Source organism: Mobula birostris, chromosome 4, assembly GCF_030028105.1.
Source record: "Mobula birostris isolate sMobBir1 chromosome 4, sMobBir1.hap1, whole genome shotgun sequence".
NCBI lineage: Eukaryota > Metazoa > Chordata > Chondrichthyes > Myliobatiformes > Myliobatidae > Mobula > Mobula birostris.
This window is the reverse complement of record NC_092373.1, coordinates 200,104,671-200,120,058: the sequence shown is the minus strand read 5'-3', so window position 1 is coordinate 200,120,058 and position 15,388 is coordinate 200,104,671. Positions and strand designations below refer to the sequence as shown.

The 15,388-nt window shown below is 42.2% G+C and overlaps 1 protein-coding gene across 1 annotated transcript in view; it reads right to left on the bottom strand.

The window, feature by feature from the left end:
• npm1b (nucleophosmin 1b) overlaps positions 1 to 15,388 on the bottom strand; it is a 114,330-nt gene that overhangs the window by 88,009 nt on the left and 10,933 nt on the right. Inside the window, exons 3-4 of the mRNA XM_072256760.1 lie at positions 5,440 to 5,559; positions 1,266 to 1,359 (exon numbers count right to left, since the gene is read on the bottom strand). Coding sequence (XP_072112861.1) covers positions 1,266 to 1,359; positions 5,440 to 5,559 — 214 coding nt within the window. The remainder of the gene's footprint in view (positions 1 to 1,265; positions 1,360 to 5,439; positions 5,560 to 15,388) is intronic.

Here is a 15,388-nt window from a genome sequence, read left to right as displayed (position 1 = left end):
GTCCATGGATCTGAGGTTGGGAACCCCTGGTTTAGATTAAAAGTGGATAGATAACTTATCAGCACACAAACCCATTAATGTTTCAGACAGCTCCACGAGAAAACAAGACCGCCAGAATATGTAGTACAATTGTATTTATTTGTGATACGTGTAATACTTTATTTCAAAGGCAGTGCTTTCTTTAGCAGCATTCCAGTAGTTGTCCCTGGAACGTAGAAAGGTGAGATCAGAGAAAGGACACCCACCATCAATGCTGACAGTCCTGATGTTGGGACATTTGTCCTAGTTACACCACCAGATAGGTAGCCTGGAGATGGCTCTTTTGTTCAACCCCTTCTTTGAAATGGCTTACCCAGATGAGTGAAATAACCCTGAACATTAACTCCACGTGTAAAAGCTATTCCCAAAAAGAGTGTTCAATAAATAAGGAAGCAGAAAGTCCTACAAAAAAAAGTCTGATTTTAAAACTTCCTTGCCACATGCTTCTTGTGAGGCCCCTCACTGTGCACATTGCAACACATCCATACTTCAGTGCGTCAAAGTCCATCATCCCAGGCTTGTATCCAGATCCAATCGATGCTTCAAAAACTTTCAGTGAAGCTTTCCCATTGCCTATCCTTGCAGGCCTTTCAGATCCTTCAGCTGCTGATCTACATCCCCTTCCACCATGAGACAAGTCACATCCATTAAAAAGCTGATCAAGCTGGTGCCAAATTCTCCAGCATAGGGGCTAGAAATGCTGGATATATCTGAGCCAAAGGATCCTCTTGTGGCCGCATCACATTCAGGCCAATCTGTAACCAGAAAACATAGCCATAAATTGAGAAGGATATAAATATGATACACTATAACCTCATTAATAATCTCAAAAATACATATGCGCTGACTTTACATATTATCCCTTAATCACACTTACCAAGATTATTCCTGATATGATCAATATCCCAGGAACCATTTCCCTCCAGGTTCTCCGCAATACAATGTCTTCTTTGGGCACGGAGGTCTTGGTCCTACGTTTCTTCAACCCTGGAGGTCGAATGAGAAGACTTTCATCCCAAATCACTCCGAGCTGGAATCTTAAGCATGTTTCTGGTGTAAAAGACCAAGGTGCAAATCCATTGCATACACTAGCCACCCAACCAACCAAGTCATGGAAAGGCATTTGAAAGTCACCATAGAGGAAAAAATGTAAGAATTTCTTCTTTTAAAAATAAATATTGATGCATTTCCTATACCAAGATCACAACTGACATGCAGACACTCACCGATGATATGCTCTCCACTGATGTAAACAGGACCAGAGCCACTCTTCAGGCGGAAACGGACTGGGGGAGACACCTCAAATCCACCCAGACCCATCTGGAAAAGACCCGGAATTCAGCATTTCAAATAAGATGCTCATTAATTCAGACCTCATCACTAGTGCGAGACGTTGGCCCTCTAGCTAAAGCCACAGTAATGTAGTGCCTGGGATATTCACAGTGGTTGTGTCTCTCCATTATAAATACATACGAGCAACGCATGATCTTCTTCTGCAGCAATACACACAATGTGCTGGAGGAACTCAGAAGGTCAGGCAGCATGTATGGGTGGGAATAAACAGTCGATGTTTCAGGCCAAGACCCTTCATCAGGACCTTTCCATCGTACCAGTGACCCGAGTTCAATTCCTGCTGCTGTCAGTAAGGAGTTTGTATGTTCTCCCCGTGACTGCATGGCTTTCCTACGGGTGCTCCGGTTTCCTCCCATAGTCCAAAAGACATAACAGTCGGTAAGTTTTTTGGTAATTGTAAACTGTCCTGTGATTAGGCTAGGATTAAATCAGGGACTGCTGGGCAGTGTGGCTTAAAGGGCCAGAAGGTCCTACTCCACACTGTAGCTCACTAAATAAAACTGTCCCCAATAACAAAAAGGAGCACAATTGTAAAAGCTAACATTTGTAAATTTCTGGAATGTATGAAATAAGGTAATCTGGGCTAAAGTTGGAACGTAATCAGGACTGAGTGGAAATAGCAAACAGTGAGGTTACTAGAACATACTGAATAAATCTGAAGTAAAATGCATACAAAATTAAGTGTTAGATTTTTGCATTACGTAACAATGAATACATAGAACAGTTATAATGATCTGGCCTCTCTAGTTACTGTACTCACTGCAATAATCATTAGACAAGCTAACAGGATATACAGCTCTGAAACAGGCGAGATGGCCCAACCAGACCGACACTCACACTCCAGTCAGGCTCTCTTTTCAGCCGTAATGTCACAGAGTACTACAACACAGAAGCAAACCCTTCAGCCCATACAGTTATATATATATATATATATATATATATATATGAGTTATACAGCTTTCGTTACATGTGCGTGCAGTTCAACTCTGAGTGATTATGCAGAAAGTTTGAAGTTAATAACTCGTCTCCTTCTACCTTAGGCCACGAACGTATCAATCACCCCTGCTGTGGACCACTTTCTGGAGGTCCAAGATGTTGACTTCTACAAAGAAGGGATCCGTATGCTCCACGACTGCTGGACTAAGTGTGTAAATGTAGGAGGGGACTACGTTGAAAAATAAATATGCTAGGTTTTCTGAAATTGATTCCTTCTACCTAAGGTCACGAACTTATCAATCACCCCCTGTATATCCCTCAGTTTTGTATCCCTTTATGAGATTTTCTATCATTCTCCTACACTCTAGGGAATAAAGCCCTAACTTATTCAACTTTTCCCTAAACTCAAGTCCACACAATATCATTGTAAATATTCTTGCACTCTTTCAAGCTTACTGATACATTTTTTCTGTCGGTAGGTGACCAGAGTGGCAGACAAATGTCAGGGTAGTCCATTCTTCCATGCAGCAGTGTGGAGGATCAGAGAGATCTTGGGGTCCAAGTCCATAGGACACTCAAAGCTGCTACAAAGGTTGACTCTGTGATTAAGAAAGCATACGGTGCATTGGCCTTCCTCAATGGTGGGATTGAGTTTAGGAGCCAAGAGGTAATGTTGCAGCTATATAGGACCCTGGTCAGACCCCACTTGGAGAACTGTGCTCAGTTCTGGTCACCTCACTACAGGAAGGATGTGGAAACCATAGAAAGGGTGCAGAGGAGATTTACAAGGATGTTGCCTGGATTGGGGAGCATGCCTTATGAGAATAGGTTGAATGAACTCAGCCTTTTTTCATTGGAGTGACAGAGGATGAGAGGTGACCTGATAGAGGTGTACAAGATGATGAGAGGCATTGATCATGTGGCTAGTCAGAGGCTTTTCCCAGGGCTGAAATGGTTAGCACGAGAGGGCACAGTTTTAAGGTGCTTGGGAGTAGGTACAGAGGGGATGCCAGGGGTAAGTTGTTTTTTTTATATATATATATATACACGCAGAGAGTGGTGAGTGCGTGGAATGGGCTGCCAGCAACGGTGGTGGAGGACGGCGGTAATAGGGTCTTTTAAGAGACTCCTGGACAGGTACATGGAGCTTAGAAAAATAGAGGGCTTTGGGTAACCCTACGTAATTTCTAAGGCAAGGACATGTTCGGCACAGCTTTGTGGGCTAAAGGACCAGTATTGCGCTGTCGGTTTTCTGTGTTTTTATGTTTCCCCTCTCCCTCACTTGCTAGTTCAACTTTCTCTTTACTTGCCCACTATTACTGCCTCTGTGATCTCAGGACAAAATGCCTTAGGAGTCAACAAAGTACTTTAGAAGTACATTAATTGTTTTAATGTAGGGAAACAGCAGACCTGAAGAGAACTAAATGACAAGCAGCAATTATGGTATTTGTTGCAAGTTCAGCACTGGCTAAGACTGTGCATGACATCTTCCATTCATCTCACACAGAACTCTACAGCACAGTACAGGCCTTTGGGCCCACGAAATGGTGCTGACCTTTTAACCAATCTAAGATTAATCTAACCCTTCCCTCCTGTATAACCATGCATTCTAAATGACCCTTAAATGTTCATAATGTGCCTGCCTCTACTACCACTCTTGACAGGGTTACTGTTAGAACAATTTTTGGGTTCAGCACATTTACATTTAGCAAATGACTTTGGCTACCAGTCTTCACATCTGAATGTATTGTGAATTTAATTTAGAGTACAGCTCTTAACAATGGGTTCCTAAAAGCCGTGAATCTCAGACCAGACAATGCTGATTAAAATTCACTTGGATGTCTGTAGTGAGTGTGTGAATACAGTGTGTAATTTCAAAGGGAGCACTGTCCATACTTTGTAAATGTGGAATTGTCCTTTGATGTTTAGCCCATAAAATAGAGCCCCATGATGGCCCAGCGAGATCTGTTGACCGAAAATGTGTCTATCTGATGCTTCTGTACCTTGATTTGTCGAATAAAGAAGCTACCTTGAATCTACTAGTACTTTTCTCCGGTGACTTCATTCACGCAATACCATCACTCTATACAAAACCTACCTCTGACATCCCTCCGATACTTTCCTCCAATCACCTTAAAACTAAGCCCTCTCGTATTATCCATTTCCTCCCTGGGAGAACGTCTCTGGCTATGCATTTTATCTATGCCTCTTATAATCTTGTACATCTCTATCAAGTTCTCTCTCATTCTCCTTCACTCCAAAGAGAAAAGCCCTCGTTCACTCAACCTACCTTCATTAGATGCGCTCTCCACTCTAGGCAGCATCCTGGTAAATCTCTGCATCTCTCTAAAAATTCCACATGCTGCCTATAATGAGGCACTCAGCACTGAACACAACATTCCAGGATTTTATAGAACTGCTCTATTACCTCACGGTTCTTGAACTCAGCCCTCCGATTAATAAATGCCAACACACCATACGCCTTCCTGACCACAGTCAATGTGTACAGCAACTTTGAAGAGGATCTTTTGCAAACACCTGAACAATTAATTGCCCAGAAAGCAAGCAGCCACAACCACACAGCATTCTATAACCCAGAACAGCACAGGAACAGGCCATTCAGCCTACAAAGCCTGTGCCGAGCATGAAGCCAAATTAAACTAATCTCTTCCTCTGCACATGGTCCAGATCCATCCATTCCCTGCACCCTTCTGAATGTTCTGTCATATCAGCTTCCACTACCACTCCCACTCCTGGCAGCACATTCTAAGCCCCTGTAGGTTGTGTAAAAGTGAAAGCACTGAGCTATCAGTTTGCATAATGGCAGAGGTAGGAAACGAACCCAAACCTCTGAACTGACTCGGGCAACAGCGAGGAGCAAATCTAACACTGTTTACTTCTACATAGCCTTTTCTCACCTGAGCAGACCCTAACACTAACTTTCCATCAACCTTAAACATATCAAATCATATACTGAGATTCAATGGGCCAAATGGCCTGATTCTGCTCCTGTGTCTTATTGTCTTATGTATATATATTAAAATCTGATCTTACACACATTCACAAACATAAGTATATACATTTATATACATACATCAGAAGGCCACTTACAGTAGTTAGAACGGACGGCTTCAGAGAAGTCAAGGGCATTTTGATCAATTTCCCATTTGCACTCATGGCTTCCAGTTCAATAACATGCAGCTCGTCCTTTGTGTTAGGCCCCACACACACCTGTCAAGATGAAATAAGAGTAACAAAGCTTCCAAAAGCAATTTGAAAGTATTTGCCAAATCAAATTCATCCATCATCAGGGACCATTACCACCCAGGCCATGATCTGTTCTCACTGCTGCCATCAGGAAGGTGGTACAGGAACCTCAGGAACCACACCACCAGGTTCAGAAACAGCTACTTCCTCTCTTGAACCAGAGGGGATAACTTCACTCGACCCATCTTTGAAATGTTCCCACAACCTATGGACTCACTTTCAAGATCTCTTTATCTTATGTTCTCAATATTTATTGCTTATTTATTGTTATTATTAAATCCTTTTTTGTATTTGCACTCTTGGTTATCTTCTGCACTCTAGTTGAGCACCCAACTTGAATGACCGTTCATTGGTTCTGTTATGTTTATTATTCTAGTATGGATTTAATGAGTAGGTCCACAAGAAATCGGGATTGTACACATACAAGAAAATCTGCAGATGCTGGAAATCCAAGTAACACACACACACAAACAAAGTGCTGGAGGAACTCAGCAGGCTAGGCAGCATCTAGGGAAAAGAGTGAACAGCTGATTTTTCGGGCTGAGACCCTTCATCAGGACAGGAAAAGATGATGAAAAGTCAAAGCAAGAAGGTGGGGGAAGGTGGGAGCCTGGCCTGCCAAGTTCCTCCAACATTTTGTGTCTGTTGCTCTGTGTTGTATATGGTGACATATATGTATTTTGATAATAAATTTACTTTACCCTGAATATTCCTTGAGCTTCACACTAAAGGGGCAAGAAATGCTCCAGTCACAAAATCAAGCAGACTAAACCTCCGCATGTTTGGAGGCCGATCTGCTGTCTGAGATGCCATCTGGTGGCATCAGTAAGTTACAACATTAAGAGAAAACAAGTTAAAAGTGTTGCTGAACTGTACTGATCAGGGTGGTGCCATTTGGCTCAAGAACTGAATGACTGAAGGGAAGTAGCTGTTCTTGAACCTGGTGCAGTGGGACTTCAGGCTTCTGTACTCCCTGCCCGATAGTAACCGCAAGAAGAGCACCCAAATGATGTTCCACGGTGAATAAATTTAGAAAATGATCACACACAATGCTGGAGGAACTCAGCAGGCCAGGTAGCATCTATGGAAAAAAAGCACAGTTGATGTTTCGGGCCGAAACCCGTCGGCAGGACTGGAGAATAAAAAGCTTAAGAGTAGATTTTAAAGGTGGGGGAGGAGAGAGAGAAACACCAGGTGAAAGGTGAAACCTGGAGGGGGAGGGATGAAGTAAAGAGCGGGCAAGTTGATTGGCGAAAGAGACAGAAGGCCGTGGAAGAAATGGAGAGGGGCTGGGGGGGAGAGAACCAGAGGGAGGTGATGGGTAGACAAGGTGAGAGGGGGAAATGGGGATGGGAAAGGGTGGGGGGGGGGTAGAAATCAATGTTCATGCCACCAGTTTGGAGGCTACAGCACAGAAACAGGCCCTTTGGCTCATCTAGTCCATGTCGAACTATTATTCTGCTTAGTCATGTCGACCTGCAACATACCCCTCCATACCCTTCCTGTCCATGTACTCATCCAAATTTCCCAAATGTTGAAATCATATGTGCATCCATTTCCACTGGCAGCTCGTTCCACGCTCACACACCCTCTGAGTGAAGAAGATCCCCCTTATGTTTCCCTTTTACCCATGACCTCTCCATATCCCTTGAAGTTTTTGAGTCGTGAACTTATGGACTAGCTGCCTGTGGGACAAGCCTTGCTCACATGCAGCTCGTGTAGAGAGTCATAGAGCAGAGAGTTAAGCCCCTTGTCTCACCATGTTCTTGGCAATCTAAAAGGAAAGGTACATCGCATCCGGAGTTTCTCCGGTTAGCGGACGATTTCCCTCCACGCCTCTCTGACGTAGTGGGGAACCGCGTATACGGAATGTTACAGTAGTGGTTTGCCATTGCCTTCTGCCGGGCGAGTTTCCAAAGCGATCACCAGCTCGTAACCCAGGACGGATGGAAAGCGTGCAGGGGAGCCAGCTGGATTTGAACTCGGACCTTTCATACCGAAGTCCAGCACTGATGCCTCTACGCCACTAGCCAGTTCTCTTGGCAGTCTACATAGTCTAATTTGGAAGCTTTTGCCAAGCCTTCTATGCTTTGGCAATTCCAGTCTCATCTCAATACTATTTACCTGTTACACGGCACAAAGAGAAAGATCCCATAACAATTAAGAATTAATGACTATTAAACAACACACTGAATATTAAAACAAAGTATCCAAAAATACTATGGTTATTTTGCATGAATATTTATTGGAAAAATTACACGGATGGGAGAGGTATGGAGGGCTATGGTCTGGGTGCAGGTTGTTAAGACTAGTTCAGCATGGATTAGATGGGCCAGAGGGTCTGTTCTGTGCTGTAGTGCTCCACAAAATTGAGAATTATTCTACATGCTTCATTCTTCAATGTTGTCTGACCAGGATCAAATCTGGTAGCCAGATAAAAATCTCAAATACCTTGACCCCACAACATTGCGCTATTACCTTCACACACTAAACAATGCTGTCAAAATAAACAAATTAAGCCTTTTCAGTCAACTGTGTGTCTTCAGCAAAGACATGCTTATACATAAATGTTCAACCTAGGGTGGCCCTGCAGCATGGTGGTTAGCACAACGCTTTATAGCAGAGTCACCCTGGGTTCAATTACACTGCTGCCCATCAGGAGTTTGCAGGTTCTCCCCGTGACTACATGGGTTTGCTCCAGGGGCTCCGGTTTCCTCCCACAGTCCAAAGACGTACTGGTCGGCAGGTTAATTGGTCATTGTAATCTGTCCCATGATTAGGCTGGGATTAAATCAGGGGATTACTGGGCTGCGTGGTTTGAAGGGCCTATTCCACGCTGTATCTCAAAAAAATGTACAGTGAAAGCACGTTATCATTTAGACCTACCAGTGGTGCTGATAGAGCAGGGATAGGCAACCTTAAGCACAAATGAATTTCTAGCAAGCGTAATCCATTAATTTGAGGCAAAACGTAACTAGATGTATTTAAATAGATAATTCCCATATTTCAAATTTTTTTTTTATGGCATTTATCTGGCCCACCGTCCGCTCATTAATACGCGATCTGGCCCACAGAGGCAAAAAGGTTACCAACCCCTGTAATAGAGGCACATACATTAGGGACATTCAAGAGACTCTCAGATAGGCACATGGATAATAGAAAAAAATGAAGGGCTATGTGAGAGTGAGGGGCATATTAGAGTAGGTTAAAAGGTTAGCAAAACATCAGGGGCCAAAAGGGCCCATCTATACATCTATAGATGTAGCGTGGAGAGCATTCTGACAGGCTACATCACTGGTATGCAGCAGCTACTGCTACCAAAAGGTGAAGAGGGTCGTAAATTTAGTTGGCTCCATCTTGGGTACTAGCATACAAAGTACCCAGGACATCTTCAATGAGCGGTGTCTCAGAAAAGTAGCGTCCATTATTAAGGACTTCCAGCACCCAGCCAGGGCATGCCCTTTTCTCACTGTTACCATCAGGTAGGAGATACAGAAGCCTGAAGGCACACACTCAGCAACAGCTTCTTCCCCTCTGCCATCCGATTCCCAAATGCACATTGATCCTGAGAACACTACTTCACTTTTTTAAGTACGTATTATTTCTGTTTTTGCATGACTTTTAACCTATTCATTATATGTGTATTGTAATGATTATTTTCTTCTCCTTTCATGCATTGTATTGAACTGCTGCTAAGTTAACAAATTTCACGACATCTGCCTGTGATAATAAACTTGATTCTACTGCATAAAGTTCTGGTCGCCCCACTAGAGAAAGGATGTTAAGGCTTTGGAGAGGATGCTGCCTGGTTTAGAGGACATGTGCTATCATGAGAGGCTGGACAAACTTGGGTTGCTTTCTTTGGAGAGGCGGAAGCGGAGGGGAGATTGAATAGAGGTTTATAAGAATATGAGAGACATAGACAGAGTAGACAGGGAGTATCGTTTTTCCCCCAGGATAGAAATGTCTTTGAAGGCCAGAGGGTCAAGTTCAAAGGGTACGAGAGGAGTAAGCTGTTTTACTCAGAGTCACAGATGCCCAGAATGTGCTGCCTGGTATGAGAAACTTAGATAGGCACATGAATGTGAGGAAGATGGAGGGATATGGACATGGAGTCGGTAGGAGGAATTCATTTTTTGGTTGCAGGGGTTGATTTACTCTCTAGTTGGCTTGGCAGAACATTGCAGGCAGAAGGGCCTGTTACTGTGCTGTACTGTTCTATGTTCTTAGTTCTGTGAAAGGCCTGTACTGAACTGTAATGTTCTATCCTCAAGACACCAATCTTCTGAGCACAACACTTCAATACTCAAGTTCATGCATCATCTAGACTTGAGTGAAGCTGAAAGATTCAAGAGCAAACATTTTCTCCAAAACCATTAGCCAGCACAATCAAAGCCCACTTTTGTTTTTATTAAAGCATGTCGCAGCAGTCAGCCATTCTTGTCTGGCGCGTGGTGTCAGGATTGGTCTCGGATTAACCGGGTCATGATATGAACGTTCCTGACTCGACCCCAAGGCTGAGAGGCTAGCTTGACGCTCAACCCGGCATGCTCGGGGAGAGGGGGGTTGCCCGACTTGGATTCGAACTTGGGAGCCTTCGCTCCGGGGTCCAGTGCTAATGCCATTGTGCCACCAGCCGGCCTAAAAGCCCACTTATTTCTTAAGAATGCTTTCTCTTCCATCATGTGCAGTTGGATACACAGATCTGCAGAGCATTGAGTTTTGGGTTCAAAGCTTGAACCATTGAAACCAATCGACTATTGAACGGCCTCTGTAGAATGAACATGGAGAAGGTGTTTCCTATAGTGGGGGAGTCCAGGACCAGAGGACACAGCATCAGAGTACAAGGACTCCTTTTCAGAAGAGAGATGAGGGGGATGTTCTTATCCAATGGTTGGTAAATCCATGAAGATAATTGCCTCAGATGGCTGTGGAGGACAAGTCATTGGGTATATTTAAAGTGGAGGTCGATAGGTCCTTGATTAGTAAGTATGTCAAAGGTTACAGAGAGGAAGCAGGAGAATGGGGTTGAGAGGGTTAATAAATCAATGATGATGGAATAGCAGAACAGACTCGATGTGCTGAATGGAAGTGCATTGCAATATGTAAAAATAAAAACTAAATTTATTCATATATATTTATTGTAATTAAGTCCATTTCAGCAGTTAAAGCACTCATTAATCGCTGATTAAAGCATCAAGTTGGAGTGAGACATTGCGGTGAATGCCGAAGGCAAGCAAGAGTTCAGTGCCATCTGCTTTCCTTTTGATCACTGCCAGAGGGGTCTGTGAGCAGCCTATTGCTGTGTGGTTTGCTGTGGCAGGCGGGTAGACCTCTGCCCTCTCGTGATGTCCCTCTTTCGATGAATACCAGTGATATCATAGGATGGTATCATGGTTCTGCATTGCACCATCAATTCTGCCATTATTTTCTTATTTACTGCACCGAACTACCAAGATCTGCCGATCCTTCCATTGTGTGCTAATCCACTGTCAAATACATCCAGTGTTTTCACCTCAACAACTGTATTTGCTCAACAAAATATTCCTTGGATAAGGAAAGCAACATCCTTTCTCCTCAACCTTTATACCTTGGTGATCCGTTAAAACAGGGGTTCCCAAGCTTTATGCCATGGACCCCTACCATTAACCAAGGCATCCGTGGACTCCAGCTTGGGAACCCCTGCTTTAAAAGAAATATTATAGCAACGAAGGACTTCACTTCCTTCTATTCTCTTGCCATGCTAATATTACTGTACTGCTTCCTGGGCCTGTTGCACCTGCTCACTCTGATGGCTCCAGTAAGTCCCATGGTCTTCAATGGTATGCTCTCTGATACTAACATTACAGCAAGACAGACCAAAAGGTGACTTCCTACCATTTTCAGTGTAATGATTACAAGATCATAAGGTACAGGAGTAGAATTAGGCTATTTGGCCCATTGAGTCTGCTCCACCAATCCATTATGGTTGATCCAATTTTCCTCTCAGCACCAATATCCTGGCTTCTCCCAATATCCCTTCATGCCCTGACTAATCAAGAATCTAATGACGCTCAGGATTAGAAAGTTAAGAGTTGTTAAACCGACTTTTTCAGCTTTAGCTGTGGGAGTAGCTACAATGCAACAGAACAGCAGTATCAGAATTGGTTCTTCAGCACAATGCAAGCTCCAAATACCAACCGACACACTTCTCTGGCTCTTTTTCGAATTTCAAATTTAAATCATATTGAAACTGTTCAATATCAGCTTCCCCAGTATAGTAGTGTAGTGGTTAGCATAACATTGTTACAGTGTCAGCAATCCAAGTTCAGTTCCGCTGCTGTCCATGGCACAGGGGCTCTCAAACTTTTTTTTAATGCCACGTACCCCTACCCCTATGATAAATCGGAGCAAGCGGCCAAGAGTGAAGGAGTAAGGAATCTCGGAGAGAAGTTTTTTTTCCCTCCACTGCTCGGGGAAAAGAGGCTAGACTGCGCAGGCTTGTGATGTAGAGCACCAAAGTTTTTTAAAAAAACCCACCATATACAGCGGGCAGTGGAGTGAGAAGAAGCAGAGTGGGACAGCTTTGGCTCAACAGGCAGAGGCGAGGATAGGTTCCAAATTTCAGTCCTGGGTATGACTCTAAACTGCAACCGGTGATGAGGCTCTGACTGGGGACTTGCAGAGCTTTGGGGAAAGTGGTGCTACCCCTTAGTCATTCATTGCTCCCAGGGCCACTCTGACCCGGAACGGTAGCACCTGCAAGGATTCCTGCTCAGGAAACGAGTGAAGGCCAACGGCAGATCCAGCAGGTTCAGTAACTGAACTTATGACGGAGAAGGCAGATGAGCTAGGACCTCAAATGTCAATGGCTATAGTATAGGTGGATGAACATTTAGGAAGAGAAATGGCAATTTCTTTGGTTCACCCAACGGTAAGCAATAGCAAACCACTGTTGCAATTTGCTAAGAAAACCATGGTCAAACTCACAAAATGTATCACACAACAACAGCATCAAGAGGATCTTCCAAGACAACTCTGAAGGTGTTTTGCTCGGTAGGGTTGATTCTGGGCAGCAGGGGATCCCCGACCGTCATCAAGCTACTGCTCACAAAATTAAAGTAACACAAAAGAAAATTATTGCCACTTGGAATGTAAGGACTCAATATCAAGCAGGAAGATTGGACAATGTGATAAATGAAATGGAAAGATTAACATCCTGGGAATTAGCAAAGTTCATTGGATAGGTGCTGGAACATGTCAGATTAGAAATAAAACACTAGTTTATTCTTGGGGAACATCCCATACTAATGGAGTAGGAATTCTTGTGGATGAAAACATGGCAAAAGTGTCTTAGGACATTGGGCAATATCAGAAAGAATGCTCCTTGTTAGATTCAGAGGACAACCATTTGATTTAGCAATTATACAGGTATATGCACCAAAAACAGATGGAACAAATGAAGATATAGATCTATGTAGAGCTTGAACAAGCAAAGAATGGATGCAAATCTCAAGATACTGTTATTGTCATGGGAGATCTAAATGCTAAAGTAGGACAAGGTGCTGATTGAAATACCATAGGAAAATTTGGACTAGGGGAAAGAAATGAAAGAGCTGAGAAATGGGTAGAATGGTGCAAGATGAATAATCAGGTCATTATGAATACCTACTTTAAAAACCATCCACTTGTGGACCTAGAAAAGTCTAGGTGATAAAATCAATTTGATTTCTCGTGTTATTACTATAAACCAAAGATTTAGAAACTCAGTGACTCAATGCATAACATATCCAGGTGCAGACTGTAATAGTGACCAAACCCAGCAGTACGTCATGTAAAAGTAAAACTTTAAAAACTAAAGAAGCAAAAACCTGAACAATCCCTTGACTACTTGCAATTAAAGAAAACTTAAGACAAAAACTTACAATTGAGGTAAGGAATAGATTTCAAAGTCTAGAAATAGAATCTGTTGAAGATGATAGCGATCATGTAGAAATGAAATTTAACTCTCTAAAGGAGGCCTTGGTAGAATCAGCAAAGTCAGTGATTCCTAAAAAAGGAAAAAAAGCACAAAGAATAAATGGATGACAGATGAAATCAAAAATCTAATGGAAGAAAGGAGACGGAAGAAAGCAAATCCTATAAAATATAAGTCCTCGGATAAAAAAGTTAAAAGCTTATATCAAAAAGCCAAAGAAGAATAGTTAAACCAGGAATGAGGGCAAATAGAAAGGATCCCTATTACTGATCCAAAAAGGTAAATCAAGAATATCACTGGTAAAAAGCTCCTGTTCTTCAGGTGGATGTCTGAAAGTAAAGGACGGTACCATTATCGTGAAAAAAAGATGAGATTATGCACAGATGGACTGAGTATATTCAGGAATTGTTTGAAGACGATCGAGGCGAAAAACCAGAAATTAAGAAAAACACTGAAGGTCCAAGTATTTTAAAATCTGAAGTTCATAATGCAATAAATAAGATGAAGAAAGGAAAGGCAACAGGTCCTGATGAATTAGTAATAGAACAAATTATTGCCCTTGAAGATTATGGAATTGAAAAATTTACTGATTTAATCAATGACATTTATGAGACTGGAATAATACTAAAAGAGATGAAAAAAATCAGTATTCATCACTCTTTCTAAGAAAGCTGGAGCAACAGAATGTGAAGTTTAATGAGTCATGTCACCAAGATACTTCTAAGAATTTTGATGACAAGAGCAAACAGTAAAATACAAGCTGAAATAGACTAAGAACAATGTGGTTTTTTGAAAGACAAAGGTACAAGAAATGCAATATTGATGTTAAGGATACTATCAGAACGAGATATTCAAGTGCAAAAAGATTTGTTTGTTTAATCGACTACACAAAAGCATTTGATAAAGCGAAGCACAATAAGTTATTTGAAATATTACAGAAAACTCTAGATCTAGATTCGAAAGAGCTCCGCCTAATCAGAAATCTGTACTGGGAACAAACTGCCACTATAAGAATAGATGGAGAAATGAGTCAGTTTACGAAAATCAAGAGAGGCGTTAGACAAAGGCGTGTTTTCTCCCCTGATTTATTTAATGTGTACAGTGAAACAATATTACAAAAAATACGAGACATCTTATCTTGGGAATCGAAGTTGGTGGTGAAAACATCAATAAGTTCAGATATGCGGATGACATTGTGTTAATTGCAAGTACAGAGGAAGAACTAGAAAACTTAATTGATATAATTGTTGAAGAAAGTGCAAAAATGGGTCTATCTATCAATTGCAAAAAGACAGAATGTATGATGATATCCAAAAAGGAGAATCCTATCTGCAAGCTGAGAATAAATGGGGAAGACATAAAACAAGTACAGAACTTTTGCTACTTAGGAAGCTGGATGATATCGGATGGCAGGTGTGACTTGGACATCAAAAGAATAGGGATGGCAAAAGACACCTTTACGAGAATGAAGAGTATACTGACCAATACTGAACTAGGCATGACAACTCGCCTCAGAGCACTGAAATGTTATGTTTATCCAGTTATGTTATATGGCTCAGAATGTTGGACAATATCTAGTAACATGACGAAATGAACTGTAGCAGCAGAGATGTGGTTTTTGAGGAGGATGCAAAGAATATCATGGACGAAATGAATATCTAACGAAGGTGTCATAAACAGAGCAAACACAAAAAGAGAAATAATGTATGAGATCATGAAAAGGCAACATAACTTCATTGGACGTGATTAGGAGAGAGGAGTTGGAATGCACAGTAATTATGGGAAAGATTGAAGGGAAGAAAGCAAGAGGAAGACAAAGACAAATGATGATCGAGA